Source organism: Bos taurus, chromosome 7 (genome assembly GCF_002263795.3).
Source record: "Bos taurus isolate L1 Dominette 01449 registration number 42190680 breed Hereford chromosome 7, ARS-UCD2.0, whole genome shotgun sequence".
Lineage (NCBI taxonomy): Eukaryota > Metazoa > Chordata > Mammalia > Artiodactyla > Bovidae > Bos > Bos taurus.
The window spans coordinates 16,098,047-16,117,083 of NC_037334.1; the positions used below are offsets into that span (position 1 = coordinate 16,098,047).

Consider the following 19,037-nt stretch of genomic DNA (forward strand, 5'->3'; position numbering starts at 1 on the left):
TTGGGGTAGCAAACAGTCAGACACGGCTGAAATGACTTAGCACACATGCACATGTATATTTTAAGCATATTTTTTCTTAAACATAATGCTATTGCACACTTCATAGACTATAGTATAATGTGAATATAACTTTTATAGGCACTGGAAACCAAAAACTTCATGTGACTTGATTTATTGCAATATTTGCTTCATTTCGGAAGTCTGGAACTGAACCCTCGGTATCTCTGAAGAATGCCCGTGTGTGTGTTTTCGTCTGAGATAAAATGGAGTGTGTGTTCCCACAAGCACGTGCTGGAAATGGGAGGGGAGAGACGTGTCCCAGAAAACAAGAACACAGAAGATCCGGTGTGTAAAACCAGCCCCTCCCTGACCCCTGTCTGCACTCACCTTTGAGGCAATAATCCAGTTCATACAGCTCACTGTCTTCCGCCTGTCTCTCCCAGAACACCAAGTAGTGTGTGATATTGCCATTGGGGTCGGAGGGAGGCTTCCACTTCAGAATAATCTGGGACGAGGAATTAGAAACTGAGATGGGATCCAGGGGCACGGAAGGATCTGCCAAGGAGAAAGGAGACAGACAGATCCACTGTGAGGGGGGGAGTACAGGCAGTCAGGTGGGCATGAGAGGGAACAGCCAAGTTAAAGAGATCCTGAGGATGTTCTCTGCAGTGTTATTTAACATCAGAGAAAACTGGAGACACCTGGACATATGGAACACTTGCCTAAGAAGAGCATGGGTTAGAAAATTACAATCCATGCAGTACCACAGACTGTATAGATTCCCATGTTCCACCATTTTTGCAACAAGCATTTACAGAGCTCTAAGGAAAGGCAGGCTGTCTTTGTTCCAGGCACTGGAAAGGTGGTGGGGAAAAGGAGGGTGATGGGAATAGAAAAGTCACATTTTCCAGTTAATTAGCCCCAAACTGAACCCAGTTGTGGGGCAAATTTCGGCAGTGCAAAGCTGTTCAAACCTATCCCTGAGCTGGCAGTCCATTTCACATCCCCCCATAGGCATCAACTTTGGGCTCCACAAAAGCTTCCCCTGGAGAACGGAGGTGGCAGTCAGCAAGGGGTAGGGGTAGGAGTCTCCAGACAGAAGACACAGTGGGTACAAAAGCCTGGAAGCTGCAAGTTTCCGGAACTCTAAGTCCTTTGGTTTTGCTGGAGGATACAGGGCAAGAGGGCAGTAGTCACAAGAGCTGGTTCATACGCTTGGCCTCTATCCTATAGGATGGGATTTCTCTCTACTGATTTTGTGAGGCTGGATAATTCTTTGCTGTGGGTGCTGTACTGTGCATTGTTGTATACTAAGCAGCATCTCTGGTCCCACACTCTAGAAAATTCTCCAGTGGCCCATTCCTCCCCAAAAAGTGGAGATGTGGGAGAGATTTCCCTGGTGGTCCAATGGTTAGAACTTTGTCTTGCAATGCAGGAGGTGTAGTTCGATCCCTGGTCAGGGAGCTTAGATGCCACATGCCTTGTGGCCAAAAAACCAAAACATAAAGCCAAAGCAATATTCTAACAAATTCAATAAAGACTTTAAAAATGGTCCACATCAAAAACAACAACAACAACAACAAACCTAGAGCCTATTATAGTGAAGTAAGTCAGAAAGAGAAAACAATTATCATAATTAATGCATATATATGGAATCTAGAAAGATGGAAAGATGGTACTGATGAAGTATTTGCAGGGCAGCAATGGAGATGCAGACATAGGGAACAGACTTGTGGACCCAGGGAGAGAAGGGGAGGGTAGGATGATTCGTGAGAGTAGCATGGAAATATATACGTTACCATATGTAAAACAGATAGTCAGTAGGGATTTGCTGTAAGATTCCGGGAGCTCAAACTGGTGCTCTGTGACAACCTAGGGGATGGGATGGGAGGGAAGGGAGGTGGGAGGGAAGACCAAGAGGGAGGGCACATAGGTATACCTATGGCTGATTCATTTGATGTATGGCAGAAACCAACGGTGTAAAACAATTATCCTTCAATTAAAAATAAATCAATTAAAAATTTTAATTTCAAAAAAATGGAGGAGAGAAGCAGAGATGAAACAAAAAATGGCAAAATCTTGATAATTATTGAAGCTAAGAGATGAGTACATAGGGAGAGGAGCTATTTTCTCCTACTTTTGTAAATATTTGAAAATTTTCCATAATGGAAAGAAGAAATATATGTTCCTCTCTAATGTCTTGTTGCTACTGCCTCATCTTCTGAAATTGTAAATCTCAGCGCCCAGCTGTTTTAGAAGCCAATGACCATGCAGAAAAAAAAGAAAAACGACAAAGCATTTCATATGAAAGGCACGATGTCTGAGCTCACGCCTAAGTTCACATTCACAAGAAATGCTTACTAGTGGCGTCTGTCTGGACATAGATGATGTCACTCTTGGCCCCGTATGTACGGCGTTCATCAGAAAAGGTGACCAGGGTCTTGACAAAGATGGCATACTGGGTCCAGGGCTTGAGACCACGCATCAGCCACCCAGGGTGGTTCTGTGACTTGGGGTCGTTGGACCTCGTAGGCGGGTCAATATCCACCACTGTCCAGCTGTTGGAGCCGCAGGCATCCTGCCCATCGAATTCTGTCACGTTCTGGTAAGGGCTTTCAAGACCAAACAGGTAAAGATGGTTATCATTCCTTGACTATAGATCTAAAGATCAGAGAGATGTGGCTGGGGGAAGTTACCTCCTACAGGCTTGCACCCTGTTCACCAAAAATCTTGTGCCACAAGGAGAAAGGACACAGAAACAGTCAAAGAGAAAGGGATTGCTTCCCCTATGTCTCAATTTCCCAGTAATAATAATAGTGATCATGATGATGATACTATCTGAGTTAGTGACAAGATCACATGAGAGGATGTGGGCTGACTCCTCCACACACAGCCCGACACATAGTAAATCATAAGGGATGGAATAATTATCCATGTTAATATGATCACCACTTCCACTGTCTCCTTTTAAAACTCCAGCACAGTCATATACTCAAGATGGCTGGGTGTCATTGAATGACGACAGTGTTTCAACGTAAGATGATGAATAAATTGTGGGGAGGGACAGTGAGGATGATCACAGAGCATCACGAATATACTTAATGCCACTGAGCTGTACATTTAAACATCACTAAGATGATCAATTTCATGTTTGTTTTACCATAGATAATTATTTGTGTTGGAAAAAAATCCAAAATAGATTTAAAAATAAACTTTTTTTTAAAAAAGACACCTATTAAGTAGATACCTACTAAATAGAAATACCTACTAAGACACATACTAAGTAGACTTTTTAAAAAGACACCTCCTAAGTAGACTCAGTGACTTTTTGTTGAGAATGTCTGGTGAGAAAAACAGGGTATTTCTATAGGAGATTGCCCAATCTAGACCTCCAAAAGAAACCTGCCTGCTTCAATTTCTGGCTTTCGACAATAAGAAATGTTATTGACGTTATACACCATCAACTGGTGAGATCCCACCAAGGGATCTATGATATTTATTCCATGGATAAGAAGGAGATAGAAAGAAACTTCAGTGGGGGAACCTCTGAGCACAAATGTAACACTCACACCTCTTTATCTTTCTACTTACGCCTCTTTGTAGAACAACATGAACCCCAGGAGGTCTCGGAAGTCAGGAGGCCAATACGGCTCCCATTTTAGCAAGATCTTGTCGTAAGATGTCCGAATGTAAGAAAATTTAAGTAATTCATTTTCACCTAGAAAGGTTTAAAAAAAAAAAAACACCCAGTATCAGAATTTTAAATAATTTGTTTCAGCCCAAAGCAGGTGATCCCATACTTCCAAGAGAATCCACAAGAAGGAAGATGGTAATCTGCTATTTCCTAGTGAGGTCTCATTTCCACGTGCCTTTCCCTTGTTCAGGGGCAAGAACAGATCATATAGGTTGGCCCCAACTGCAAGTCAATTACTTGACCAGATGCGCATCTAAAGAGCTGTGGTTGGCACTAACAGGGAAGGACAAGAGGCCAACTGGTGCTGGGAAAAGGACACTTTCAAGAATAACATTTGTCCTAACACAATTTGTCTTACATGTGGATTTTCATGCCTGACATGTCAGAAAAAGTAACTCCAGTGCAAATGGATACAAGCTGACTGGGTTTAGAGAGAGTGCAGATCATTATATCTTGGAGTGACCACTCTTTGGAAAGACAATGCCTTGGAGACAGTAATTCCCTCTGCCTGGAATATAAGCCCTCCCTTAAGCACCACCCCAACCTTGCTCTCTCCCTCCCCTGAATTACCACAGTTTGCACCAAACTGTCTCATAACAAAACAGCTGCACATGAGGGTATCATGGAAGCCTTAGCACCTCAATGCTCAGCTATTTCTTCAACAGAAAAACTCATCACAGAAGGGTAGCCAGCTCTCAGTCTCCAACTGTAGCAATTGCAGAACTTTGCTGTAGCATTTGAGCCAAGGCCATATATATACGGGAGATGACATTCGTTCATTCAGTGCTTATGTGGCATCTTCCAGCACCAGGCATTGTATTTGGTATTTGGCAAAGAGATTAATGTGTACAACACTTGTCTTCAGTGTTTCAGAAAGTCTAACACACACTTAGTTGTTTTAGCTCATTGGGGGTAAGTGACACCCACCCCGGGTACCAGAGTGGTGGGGGAGGTAGGGGAAGTCACATTGTCTGGTCCATGAAAGGACGAGAGCATTGCCACTTACAGGATGCCTGGTCCCCATTGGTCTTTAGAGCAATGTCATTTCTCTCCTGGCGCCCCTTGGTTCCTGAAACTTCCTCCATCTTGTGAATTTCCGACAGGCAGAGTTTGGGGTTATAGTGGAAGAAGAGTTTCCCCTGAGTGATGGTGAGGTTGTGTTTGCTCCAGTCCCACAGCTGCCTTAGGTTCTGGTTGTCCAAGGCGTAGAAAGAGTAGTTCCTATGGAAACGCACACAGACCTAATCATTCATCAGCCTGTCATCTCCACCTCCAAAATGGTGGGGCCATGGCTGGAACTGATCTCATTCAGTGCTCCATTCCCAGTTCTAACCACTTGCTTGACACGTACTCATTACGTGTTGAATGGAGGGTGAGAGGTATAGGGGAAGCTGAGGAGGTCTTCAAGGCCAGGAAGATGCTTGAGATCAGTCTTGTAGGGGAGGAGGGCAAGACTGTGATGGATTGAAATATGGGTTTTGCAAAAGGGAAAGACTGAAGACACAGAGGCACCTGAGCTGGGCCCAGGGAAGAGCAAAGTAGCTTGTTCTGAACAACAGGTGGAAGGCAATACTGAAGCGATACCATGGCCCAAACCCTCTAGTATACTGCATGCTAGACCAAGATCAAGAACACATGCGCTTCCTCGGTAGACAGAGGGGGGCCGCTGAAGGTTTTATAACAACTCAGTAACTCAGGTAGACCTACGCCTTAGACTCATGAGTGGGCCACCAGGACGTGATGAATGGGAAATGGACAGCAGCTTGACCTGTGTTATCCAACACAGAGACCACCAGCCACATTTGCCTCCTGAGCCCCTGTGATGTGGCCCTTCTGAACTGTATCAGAAGTAAAAACAAAAAAAAACAGCAAAAAAATCCCACAGATTTCAAACACTGAGCATGAAAAAAAAGGATGTAAAAGATCTTGTTTATCATTTTTTGATATTGAGTCCATGTCAAAATAACATTTCAGATTTAATGGGTTTAGTAAAAGGCATTACTAAAATTCATTCCACCTATTTCTTCTAAAGTTTTAAAAATGTAGCTACTAGAACATTTAAAGTCTCATATGTGACTTGCATTATATTTCTGTGGGATGGTCCTGGTAGTTCTAGAACCAGCAAGGAGGTCATTGGAAGAATCCAAATGAAAGGTGTGACCTTTGGCAAAAAAGGTAGTTTTATGGTTATATAATATTCCATTACATATATGTACACACACACACACATATACATCATGTTTTCTTTACCCATCCATCCCTCAGTGGATACTTAGTATACACACACACACACACATCATGCTTTCTTTACCCATCCATCCCTCAGTGGATACTTAGTATACACACACACACACACACACACACATCATGCTTTCTTTACCCGTACATCCATCAGTGGATACTTAGTATATACACACACACACACATATACATCATGCTTTCTTTACCCGTCCATCCATCAGTGGATACTTAGTATACACACACACACACACACACACACATCATGCTTTCTTTACCCATCCATCCATCAGTGGATACTTAGTACACACACACACACACACACACACACATCCATCCATCAGTGGATACTTGGTATACACACACACACACACACACCATGCTTTCTTTACCCGTACATCCATCAGTGGATACTTAGTATACACACACACACACACATATACATCATGCTTTCTTTACCCGTCCATCCATCAGTGGATACTTAGTATACACACACACACACACACACACACATCCATCCATCAGTGGATACTTGGTATACACACACACACACACACACACACACACACACACACACACACACACCATGCTTTCTTTACCCGTCCATCCATCAGTGGATACTTAGTATACACACACACACACACACACACACATATACATCATGCTTTCTTTACCCGTCCATCCATCAGTGGATACTTAGGTTGTTTCCCTGTCTTGACAGAAAAAAACCCTAAGATTTTCTAACTCACAAACTTCCTAGTGAGGCCACAGATACAGTATCAGGCCCACATACCCAATTTCCAAGGTCTCCCCTCGAATCAGACGTAACTTCCGGAAGAAGGAAAGTGACACCAGGGCATAGGACCGGCGGATTTTCAGATATCCTGAAATTTCTTCAATGAGTCCAAGGTTGGCCTCTAGCTCAGCTGCCAGGTTGTCTAAGGAAAGGAGAGAATAAATATCCAGTGGGTTTCTACCAAAATATTTTAACCTTTCCAGAATTCCCCATGGTGAAGAGTTAACTTCCAGGCTGAAAATGATTTTTGCGAGCCCAGCTTCAAACACATTTATAACGCAGTGTGGTTATGACAGAGACTGTCCTGCCTGCAAAGCTGAATGTGTTTATTATGCGGCCGACTCCTGCTCCCTCCATCCCCCTGCTTTGTTGCCCTTCAATGCAGGAACCACTGCCCGGGTTTATATTATACATTCATTTGTTTATTTGCAAGATCCACCATGCATGGACTTGGCCTTATTCACTGTGAGTATTCAATAAACGTCTGCTGAATAAATAAACAAAGGAGTACTTTTTGCCTTTGACAGAATTTCTGGAAACACAGTTCCCAGACCTGCAAAAGAGGTCATGCTATCTGCTTGGTAGGGATGGGGAGGGAGGTGGGAGGCGGGTTTGGGATTGGGGGGGGACAACACATGTACACCCGTGGCTGATTCATGTCAATGTATGGCAAAAACCATCACAAAATCGTAAAATAGTTAGCCTCCAGTTAAATAAATTAATTTTTTAAACTGGAAATGCCTGATGTCACAGCTCAGTCCTGGACCCACTTCCCTGCTCCTCCCTGCCCCTCCTCGTCCCCACCCCAAGATTCTTATTTTCCAAGCTGAGAGTTGGGACATCAGGCATTTCCATTTTTCTTAATTAATTTATTTTAATTGGAAGCTAATTACTTTACAATATTGTGATGGGTCTAGGACTGAGCTGTGAACCCCAAGTTTGGAAGCACATTATTCCTTGCATGACTCCACTGATGGGTCTCTGGGTTGTTGTCCTGGTGTGCTCAGAAGGAGAGTGGATCCCAGGAGGTGGCAACCCCTCCCCCCAGAGCACTCACTGCCCCCTCGAATGTTGATGATTAAGCTTCCGTTGATGATGGTGCAGCCTCGGAGCTCCTGGGCAGATGTCACCGAATCGATGGTCTTCTCGCCTTCCAGGAGGTGGCATACCTTGGGACAGGGGCCCAGGCAAGGGGTACACATCAAGCTGCAGAAAGAGTGGGGAGAAAGATCAGGACGCACACACACACACACAGCAGAGAGCGTGCTGCACAGGGTCCCAAGTGACCATAAGGCAGAGTGCTTCAACCACAGCACTGCTGACATTGAGGTTGGAGAATTCTCCACTGTTGGGGGCTGTCCTCCACACGAGGGGTGTTAAGCAGCATCCCCGCACTCCCATACTATGCTAACACCACCTCCCATCCAAGGCATGACAGCCAAAAATGTCTCTGAACATAACATTGTCCCCTGGGGAAGGAGGTGCAAAAAGCCCCCTCCAGGTAAGAACCACTGTCTAAAGGGATAGGCTTAGGGCTTTTCTCCAGGGTGACAGGTTCTACAGCATTATCCCAAGGTCAGGGTACTCATGCCAAAATGATGGGGCTTCTGCCTTGTCCCAAAGAGAGGGTCTTCCCACTGTACCCCATGGGGAATCATGTACTACCCTGGAGATAGAACTCACACTATTACAAGGAACTGATGGGACTCCTGACGAAACCATAGTGACCAATTGTGCAGAGCTAATGATTTTACTCCAACTAGTGGTACTCAGGCTGCTACTGCAAGGTGATGGGATGCCTGCTGTTCTATGTGGGGTCTGACCTTCCCTGGTGGCTCAGTTGGTAAAGAATCCATCTGCAATGAAGGAGACTGCCTGCAGTGCAGGAGACCTGGGTTTGATCCCTGGGTTGGGAGGATCTCCTGGAGGAGGTCATGACAACCCACTCCAGTACTCTTGCCTGGAGAATTCCATAGACAGAGGAGTGGTAGGTTACTGTCCACTGGATTGCAAAGAATCAGACACGACTGAAGTGACTTAGCAGGCACACATGCTGTGAAATAGAGATGATAAGAGTATCTGCTTCACAGGGCAGGTGGTGATGAGCACTGAATGACTGAATGATATATGCCATCTAAAGTACTTGGCACTTAAAAAACAAAACCATTAGTCCTTTGCTATGATGATCACTTTTTACTAGTGGTATCATTGCTACCCTTGTTACTTCTACACCTCTGCCTATTCAATTTTGCAGAAGGATCTTTGTCATGGTGGTATAATAAAGAACACATCTGGTGCCCAGCTCCTGGCACAGAGCTTCAAAAGCCTTGGAATTTCCTGAGCGATAGAAACATCTTTGTTGTGCTAATGAAGTAGTGACCCCTAGTTGCTTCAGGATGAGGGCTGGTCACAAGAAAGGTCAAATGTGTGAGTTGGAAGGTTGCCTCATCGCTTTGACCTCCAGAGAGAGAAGGAGGCTGGAGATAGAGCTCAAATCCATGGCCAGTGATTCAATAGATCACAGCTATATAACAAAACCCCAAGAAAAACCCTGGACACCAACTTAGTCCATTTTTCTGGTTGGTGAGCACACAGCTGTGCTGTAAGGCTGATGTTTCTGATTCCATGAGGGTATGGGAGCCCTGTGTCTGGAACTCTCCCAGCCCTCATCCTCTGTGCCTCCTTAATAATAAAGCTGTAATTGTTAAGTGCCTGACATGAAGCTTTTTGACTGCTGAGGCATCTATTTCAAAAGACATGTGTCTTGAGTAAAATGTAACGAAAACAACTAGATAAGGAACAAGGCTGCCACCACCCCTGAAGGTCCCTCTTTCAGAAAGCCCTGAGGAACCTAGATAACTGACCACTTGATGGACCCTGCCTCTCTCTTCCTGTGCCCCAATTCCTGCTCTTGAGCTTTAAATTCACCACAGAGTGAAGCCATCAAACCCCAGACACTCTGCCCTCAGAACCTAAGAAAAGCAGACCTCCCAAGGGCCACTTCCTCTCTTTCTCTTCCTCTCTCCTTCTCTTTTCCTCTCTCTGTCTCTCCCCCCCCCCCCCCCCGCCGCCCCCGCCTTTTCCTCTGTGTGTGTCTCTCTCCCTCTCTCCCTTCTTCCTTCCCCTTCCCACGACCTCACTGTGTGGCCCTCCAGGACCTGTGAATAACAAACCTTGCTCCTTAAAGTTGCCTGATGGTTTCTTGCTGAAGCGCAGCAAGAGTTGGCCCAGCCATAAATAGGGCACCCCCCGGGGGCAGTGTCTGCAGAGCTAGCTATGTGATGTACACTTAGGTGAGCTCCGTAGGCACCCTAACCCAGGGTGCTACCATCCATAGGCTTGGACCATCAGCCTTTTTCTTTTAGCTCTGTGAGTTGTCCCAGCAAATTATTGAACCCAGTGGGTTTGTGGGAACCTCAAAATTTATAGCCAACCAATCAGCAGTGTGGGTGCTCTTGCATGTGTGTGTGCTAAGTCGCTTCAGTCATGTCTGACTCTTTGTGATCCCAAGGACTGTAGCCCACCATGCTCCTCTGTCCGTGGGATTCTCCAGGCAAGAATACTGAAGTGAGTCACCATGCCCTCCTCCAGGGGATCTTCCCAACCCAAGGATCAACTCGGCATTTCTTATGTCTCCTGCATTGGCAGGTGGGTTCTTTACCACTAGTGCCCACGTGCCTGCCCTGGGGACCCCCAAAGTGTGGCTGGCATGTGAAGTAAAGCCAGTCCAGTGGAGGACCAAGCCTTTAACTTGTGGGTCCGATGCCAACTCCAGGTGGTTGATGTTGACATCTATTGTAGTACACCCAGCTGGTGTCAGAGCAGCTGGGGTGGAAACAGAATAATGACCAAATGTTTGGGTTCTTTTGTTGGTTCTACAAATATTCACTGAGCACTTATCATGTGACAGATGATCCTCCAGGCCAGGGATAAGCAAACTACAGCCCGTGGGTCAGCTCCAGCTGGCCACCTGTTGTTGTAACTAGCACTGTATCAGAACACACCCACTGGTTTGAGTACCATCTATGACCATTATCACTCTATAAGGCTAGAGTAGAGTAGCCGCAACCATATGGCCCTCAGAGCAGAAAATATTTACTATCTGGCCCTTTGCCAATGCCGGTTGTAAACCGCAGGCACACAAGTGAACAAACAACCAACTTTCCCTGTGGGAAATTCACATGTTCTTTTCCAGCCAAGAAATGGAGTCTTGCTTCCTCATCCGTGGAATCTGGGTGTGGCCCTCTGAATTGCTTTGGCTGAGGCATTAGCACATGTGACACAGAAGTGGCTTAAGAAGTACTTACACAGTTTAAAGCCTGCCGTTCCTGGCTACACATGGAGAGAGGCCCCAGCTGCCCGTGCAGGGTATGAGTGGCTAGGTTGTACCATCCCATCAGAGCCGACCCACGCCGAACCAGATAAACCTCAGGTCAACCCACAAAATCAATAGAAACCATAAATGAGTGTTGTTATAAGTTACAAAGTACTGGGGAGGTTTGTTACACAGCAAGAGCTAGCTGATACATTTCTGAAGCCTACGGTCTCATTGGCGAAAATTAACAAATGGACAATGAAAATATCAGCCAGTGGTAAAGAGCACGAAAAGAGTTAAAATGGAGAGATGTGCCAAAGGGTAGCCAGATGGTTAATTCAGGCAGGGTGGTCACACAGGAAAGAAGTCTCAAAGGAAGTGAATTTTAAGTTGTGATGTCCTGGGTGACCAGGAGAAATCCAGCCACGCAAAGATCAAGAGGCAGAGAATTCTAGAAGGTGGGCGGGGGGTAGGGGGGAAGGACAGGGATGCCCCATACCCATCACACCCTTAACATGCACCCCAAATATCTAATACTCCTCATCTCACTGAAGAGCACCCTACCAGGTATCTCGGAGTGACCACGGATGGAATATAGTGAACCCACATGGGTTCACTGTTCTCTGCTATAAAAACATCAAGAACTACTTCCCAGATAGAGCCACCAGAAAGAAAGAAAACATATCTGGCCCCATTTGATATCAAACCACATAAGAAAACATGACAGCCCTTAAGTCTTCCACAAAATAAAAGCTTCAGAAGAAAAAAAAGTTTTTTTAACTGACAAAGTAACATACTGCCATGTTGCGTGCTGGGTCACTTCAGTCACGTCCAACTCTTTGCAAACTCCATGTGACTGTAGCTCGCCAGGCTCCTCTGTCCATGGGATTCTCCAGGCAAGATACTGGAGTGGGCCGCCATGCCTTCCTCCAGGGGATTTTCCCGACCCAGGGATTGAACCCAAGTCTCTTATGTCTCCTGCACTGGCAGGCAGGTTCTTTACCACTAGCAACACCCGGGAAGCCCTCAACTACTGCCAGAATGGGTCATAATTAACATCCCCCTCTTTCCCCTCTTTCATTCAGTAGAGGTCCCAAGCATCATCGGACAAGTCGTTAATTTCCTGGGGCTTCAATCCTGGGGCCACTGCCATCAGGAAAACATCAAAGGAAGTTGCTCCATTTTTCATATCTTTGTTATGATCAGAAAAAAAAAAACCCTCCTTCTATTTAAAGCCAGTGTCTTTTAGTGGAAGATGTTAATATCCTTGCTTTATTTCAAACATGAAACAAATAAATCAAGAGGAATATGGTCATTTCCCCAATCTTACTGATAAACTGGCCCCAAAAAAGAAAAAAAATAGCTCTGTCTGGAATGCAAAGGTGATTTATAGGAGCCTATTTTTGGTCCACAAAGCCACGTGATAGGTTTTATCAAAAATGAGGGAAACAAAACATACTGTACTTGCAGGTTTCACAAACACTCAGGGAGCAGCTCCTGGGAGCCAGAATAAAGGTTGTTTTCCTTCCCATCTTCCCCACCCAGGGCAATAAAATTTCCCACCAGAACACTCTCACTTGGCTCATTTCCAAGTCTGAAGAGGGAAGATGTTTTACGTAAGCAGGTCAGCTCAAGGCCCCTTGACGTGCGTCTATCTCTGATTTGTTTTTGTGTTGTTTTGTGGCATTTTTTTTTTCTCAGACCTTCAACACAAAAACCAGGAAATGGATTTTTTTTAAAAACTCTGTTCCAGCCCCAGGCCCCCAAAATAGCTCATCCGAGAAGCTAACAGCGTGAACAAAAAGTCTGAGGTGTGGGGAGGAAATCTGACTCACCCCTGGGGAGAGAAAACCCTGCTTTTTCTCACCCAAGTAGTAGGAAATGGTTTGATGGTATTGTCCTTCAAAAGACAACAAAGCCTTGAGAATAATCTAGAATTGAGTCCTTCTTCCTTGCACTCCAGGCTAACCTCAGGACACGATCCAGATCCAGTTTGGAGAAAACACTTAAAAAATCTGAGCTCTGACCTGGGTTGTGATAGACAGTTCCATCAGTGGGAGCAATCAGGCCATATAAAGGACTGTATATGAAACTAAGGACTTCTGTTTCCAATGAAAAGCACAGAAAGCTTTCAATTTTTGGTATGCAAGATGCCAAAAGTATTTACTATCTGGCCCTTTGCAAGAGAAAGGTCATTGACTCCCTCTCCAAAGGCCAGTGCCCAAAACCAGGAGGCCAGAATGGCATCTGAGAGACCCAACCATGTCACGCATCAGCAGCAGCTTCCTCGCTCATAGCCAATCAACTCTAGCTTCTCACACAATTTTAATAGGTGGTGCTACCAGCACCAACCCCATGTTCCTTTCCCTCTTGACAACTTGCCCTCTGCCCCCTGGGAACCCACACTCAGGACTCACTTGCTGGAATTCATCGTGTAGCCAGAGGGGCACTCGGGGATGCACTTGTTATTGTGAATGACATACTGGTGGCAGCCTTGCCTCCGAGAGTTCTTGCATTTGTTGTGCAGGTCCTGGCAGAAGCTGAAGTTCACGCAGCGCCAGTCTTGGAAGTGGTAGTAAGGGGGCGGGCAGGTCTCCACACACCTGCCGTCCAGGTAGAAGTTGCGACAGGCCACACACTTGGTGGGGTCGTCGGGCTCTGAGCAGTTGCCCAAGCACTCGCTGTGGCAGCAGAGACCCTCAGAGGTGCAGCCATGTGACTTGCAGATGGTCGGACACACTGGAGAGAGAAAGAAAACAGCTGGTCAATGGCTTTACCAATGCCGTGACAGCAACTTGAGAGGAGGAAGTGCAAGCCAAACAAAATCATGTCAGCAATGGCTCACGTCTACAGTACATGTTGCCTGCTGGTTAAAAATACAAATTTCTGGACTTCCCTGGTGGCTCAGTGGTAAAAAATCTGCCTGCCAACGCAGGGGACTTGGGTTCCATCCCTGGCCCGGGAAGATCCCACGTGTCAAGGAGCAACTAAGTCTGTGCTCCACAACTACTGAGCCACTGCTCTAGAGCCCGGGAGCTGCAACTACCGAGCCCGTTTGCCACAACTACTGAATTCCGTGCACCCTAGAGCCCATGCTCTGCAACAAGAGAAGCCACCACAGTGAGAAGCCGATGCAGAGCAACTAGAGTAGCCCCCGCTTGTCACAACTAGAGAAAAAGCCCACACAGCAACAAAGACCCAGCACAGCCAAAAATAAATAAATATGTATTTTAAAAAATGCTAGTTTCTGATGTCCCAACTCCCAGGCATAACTGTTAACTCGTTTCAGCCCCCAAACCAGTGATGTGCTCTTAAACGTTTAACAACTTCTTCATTGAGTGGAGTAGAGAACCTCTTGCTTTAAAGCACTGGCCAATTTCCATGGTGTAAATATTCCCACCAGGGTCCTTTTCAAGCTACCCCACCTAAAGTTACTGAATGTGAAGCCAGCGAGAGATCTACAGTAGCACAGCATTAAATAATACATCCAATCACATAGAAACAGTAGTAGCAAGCAACCTCAAAAGCATAATCATAGAAAAAAGTACTGAGATGATTAGGAAGCGATAAGTACGAAATATTTATTTTCTTTGCTTTTTAACATAATTTCTTTAATTATAAGTTGATGTTATTTAAATTTTAATACCAGCTTGCTGGGAGATTGGGATTGACATATATACACCAGGGCTTCCCTGGTGGATCAGATGGTAAAGAATCTACCGGCAATGTGAGAGACCCAGGATCAATCACCGGGTCTGGAAGGTAACCTAGAGAAGGAAATGGCAACCCACTCCAGTATTCTTGCCTGGAGAATTACAGGGACAGAGGAGCCTGGCGGGCTATAGTCCCTGGGGTCTCAAAGAGTCGGACATGGCTGAATGACTAACACTTTCACTTCCACACGATTGATACTGTGTATAAAATAGATAACTAATGAGAACCTACTGTGCAGCACAAGGAACCCTACTCAGGACTCTGCGGTGACCTAAACGGGGAAGGAAATCCACGAAAGAGGGGATATATGTATATGTATAGCTGATTTACCTTGCCGTACAGTAGAAACTAACATGACACGCTAAAGCCACTATACTCCAATAAAGTTAAAAAAAAAGAAAAGAAAAGACTAGAAACAAACAAACAGAATTACCAGCTTGTTTAAGAAGCAGTCTGCACATTTCCTGAAAATTACACAATTGCCTCGAGCAAGTCTGCTCCTGCATGTAGCTGCCATACTGGTATAAACACATACATCCTGATCTACATTTTCTCCATTTTACAATGAGGAAACTGAGGTGAGAGGAGGTTAAGCAAATGTCCCAAAGGTTTATTTGTGCTTCAACGCACATTTGCTTACACATTTGATCCAGATGTTTACAACCTCTATGGGAACACAATGGCCACAGAGTTTGCCTTTAGGCCCACGAGTCTAATGGAGGAGGCATATTCATTATTTAAAAGCATAACTGCAGGGACTTTCCTGTTGTCCAATGGTTAAGAATCCACCCTCCAATGCAAGGGATGCAGGTTTGATCCCTGGTTGGGGAATTAGGATCCCGCACGTGGTAAGGCAACTAAGCCTGTGCACTGCAACTAGAGAAAGCCTGCACGCCACATTGAAGATTTAGCATAGCCCCAAAATAATAATAACAATTTTTAAATTAAAAAAAGAAGTATAACTGCATACACAGCAAGCACTGTGCCGAAGGGAAGTGGAGGTGGTATTTCTGCTGTGACCTGCAAGAGACGATGAACGGGGCAGAGACTGTGCTTGGATTTCTATGCGTGGAGTTTCTTATTTGATGCAATTGAACTTGTCCACTGAAGGCTGGACTCCACTCTGGCGTTCTCCAGCAGCTTGTAACACACTCTTTCTCCTGACATCTCACTACTCATGACTTCCTGCTTGCCCCTGATTTTGGTCCCTCAGTATCTGGCCTGGACCTCCACGACCAGCCTTCCCTTCCCAGGCTGCCAGCAAATTTGTCCCTGGACTGATGGTTCCTCTGAGGCCACAAGCAGAGCCTGTTCCCCAAGGATGCCTTCTTTGCTCACTTCCTGCATAGCTCAAAACACGGTTTGGAAGCTGGGACATGGTCTTCACCCCCAAATCCCCAGGACCCTCGAGAGCTGCAGTGAACATTACGGCCCACATGGACACCACCGACCAGACCCAGGGAACTTAAAAGGCCTCTGAAGCTACATTTCCACATGAGGACTGGTGTTGGGTGGAACTTTCTGCGTTGACGGAAATCATCTCGATCTGCGCTGATCAACACGGTAGCCAATTCCCTGTGGCTGCTGAGTGTGGTTAGTGCAATAAGGAACACATTTTTTTTTTAATTGTGGCAAAATATGCATAAAACTGACCATCGTAACCAATTGCAAACGCACAGCTCAGTAGCATTAAGTACATTCACATTGTTGTACAACTATCCCCAGAACTTTCTCACCTTCCCAAACTGAAACCCTGTCTCCAAGAAACACTGATCCCCGCATCCCCTCCCCCAGGCCCTGACCCTCACCATCTACTTCCTATCTCTACAGATCTGACTCCTCTTGGGACCTCCAATGAGCAGAATCAGACAGTGTGTGTCCTTTTGTGTCTGGCATATTTCACTGAGCATCACGTCCTTAGGGCTTCCCTGGTGGCTCAGTGGTAAAGAATCCACCTGCCTATGCAGGAGATGCAGTTTCGATCTCTGGGTTGGGAAGATTCCCTGGAGAAAGAAATGGCAACCCACTCCAGTATTCCTGCCTGGGAAATCCCATGGACAAAGGAGCCTGGTGGGGCTTCAGCCCACGGGGTTGCAAAGAATCAGACATGACTTATCGGCTAAACCACAACACATCCTCAAAGTTGATCCATGTTGTAGCAGATGTCAGAATCCCCTTTTTAACAGAGGCAGAATTCCCACTGACAGCATCACCAATAGGTGCTTGCGTGCGTGTGTGCTAAGTCACTTCAGTTGTGTACAACTCTTTGTGATCCTATGGACTGTAGCCCACCAGGCTCTTCGGTCCATGGGATTCTTTAGGAATGGGAGTGGGTTGCCATGCCCTTCACCAAATGGGTGCTTGACTACAACTTAAAAAGGAGGGAAATGTCTATACACAATAAGATGAGCTTGAATAACTGTCACTGCTGAAATTTATACAATGAAAATCAATCCTATAGGTCAAGAAGGGGGAAAATCCAAGCTTTGCAAGGGGTTCGTAGGCAAATTTTTCTGGAACTTTAATTCTCCTTAAGATTGTCATGATCCAAAGGTGTGTGTGGGGCGGGCGGGGGGGAAGCCATGGAATAAGAGATGTGAAGGGACTTCCCTGGTGGTCCACTGGTTAAGAATCCGCCTGCCAATGCAGGGACACAGGGTTGATCTCTGATGGGGAAGATTCCGCATGCCTCGAGGCAACCAAGCCAGTGCATCGCCACTACTAAAGCCCACGCACTCTAGAGAAGCCATGGCAATGAGAAGCTTGTGCACTGCAGCTAGAGAGTAGCCCTCACTCACTGCAACTAGAGAGAGCTCGTGAAGCAGTGGAGACCTAGCACAGCCAAAAATAAATAAATAAATATTATTTTTTAAAAAATTACATGGAAAATTTAGAGCATCTGTGCCCAAGTGCATCATCTGATTTTTCTGTGTGGATCCAGAAAGAACTAAGAAACGGTAACAGGAGCAGGATGGAGTTAACCCACCAATGGCTGTGGAGGTTCTTGAGGGTTTCCATACCCCCCATTAGATTCTTTGTTATTGTTCAGTTGCTCAGTTGTGTCCAGCTCTTAGGGACGCCATGGACTACAGCATGTCAGGCTTCTCTGTCCTTCACTATCTCCCTGAGTTTGCTCACACTCATGTCTATTGAGCTGATGATGCCATCCAACCATTTCATCCTCTGTCGCCCCCTTCTGCTGCCCTCAGGCTTTCCCAGCATCAGGGTCTTTTCCAATGAGTTGGCTCTTTGCATCAGGTGGCCAAAGTATTCGAGTATTAGAGTCTTACTTAATTATAATAAAGACTCCAGCAGGGAGAGCAGGTAAGTAACATTATCTCCATCTCACAGAGAAGACTTTTTACTTAGCTGAGACCCAGCAGGGCCAAAGCCGTAACTTCTATCTTTTGGCTCTGAACACGATACTCCTAGGTTTAAACAATGAAACAGGCATCCACAGGGTCCACCCAGTCAAGGAGGAGTGACCTGCATATAGTTCTCCACCCACAGGCATGCCAGAAAGGTTTCTGTAAAGAACCCATGACAGCCTCAGTTTTCTTGTCTGTCAAATGGGGATGATAACCTCTTAACTCCTTCTCACACCTAAAAGAAGGGATGTGGGCAAGGCACTAGATTATTTAATAGGCAAGTATAGGTTTGATAGCAGTTATTGTGGGCAATAGTATTCTCATCATTATTAATAATCTGTCCACAGGAACCGAAGGAACTCAATGGCAGGAAGCAATACAGAAGGCAGACAATTATCTAGGATCCATGAAGACTCCACCCTCTGGAAAAGCACACGTGTGAGCAGGAAGGAGTCTGTTTCCTGGGCTGGGGCTGCCTCTGAGGGTCAGCACTTCGGTTCAAAAGAGCTGTTGGCAAAGATCTACCAAAAACTTCCCAGACACATAAACCTTCCTGCCTAGACAATGCTAAGAAAAAATGACCCGAAGCTCACACACAAGGCCAGAGGCTGCTCACAGGGCCATTCAGACTTCTTCTGGAGCCCTGCCTAAGAGGTCCACCTGAGAACAATTTCATTCTCCAGCAAAAGAGCTGGCAAGATTTTCCCACAGAAGGTCACAAAGCAAATGTTCGGGCCATATGTTCCATGCCACAACAAGTGCACTCTGTGTGAAGACAGCCTCAGAGAAGACCTATGGGTACAAACACATTGTGTCCAATAAAACTTTATTTACACAAGCAGGCAATGGGCTGGATCATTTGTCAACCCCTTCCCCCGTGAAACTTACCTGTGATTGATTTACTATTTCTAC

The 19,037-nt window shown here is 45.7% G+C and overlaps 1 protein-coding gene across 4 annotated transcripts in view; it reads right to left on the bottom strand.

The window, feature by feature from the left end:
- The window catches only part of INSR (insulin receptor), a 146,309-nt gene that overhangs the window by 43,862 nt on the left and 83,410 nt on the right, over nucleotides 1–19,037 (bottom strand). For all 4 annotated transcript variants that reach the window (XM_005208817.5, XM_005208816.5, XM_005208815.5 and 1 more), the window contains exons 3-9: nucleotides 13,461–13,782; nucleotides 7,786–7,934; nucleotides 6,726–6,870; nucleotides 4,701–4,915; nucleotides 3,592–3,718; nucleotides 2,362–2,612; nucleotides 388–555 (exon numbers count right to left, since the gene is read on the bottom strand). In XM_005208817.5, the coding sequence (XP_005208874.1) occupies nucleotides 388–555; nucleotides 2,362–2,612; nucleotides 3,592–3,718; nucleotides 4,701–4,915; nucleotides 6,726–6,870; nucleotides 7,786–7,934; nucleotides 13,461–13,782 (1,377 nt within the window). The remainder of the gene's footprint in view (nucleotides 1–387; nucleotides 556–2,361; nucleotides 2,613–3,591; nucleotides 3,719–4,700; nucleotides 4,916–6,725; nucleotides 6,871–7,785; nucleotides 7,935–13,460; nucleotides 13,783–19,037) is intronic.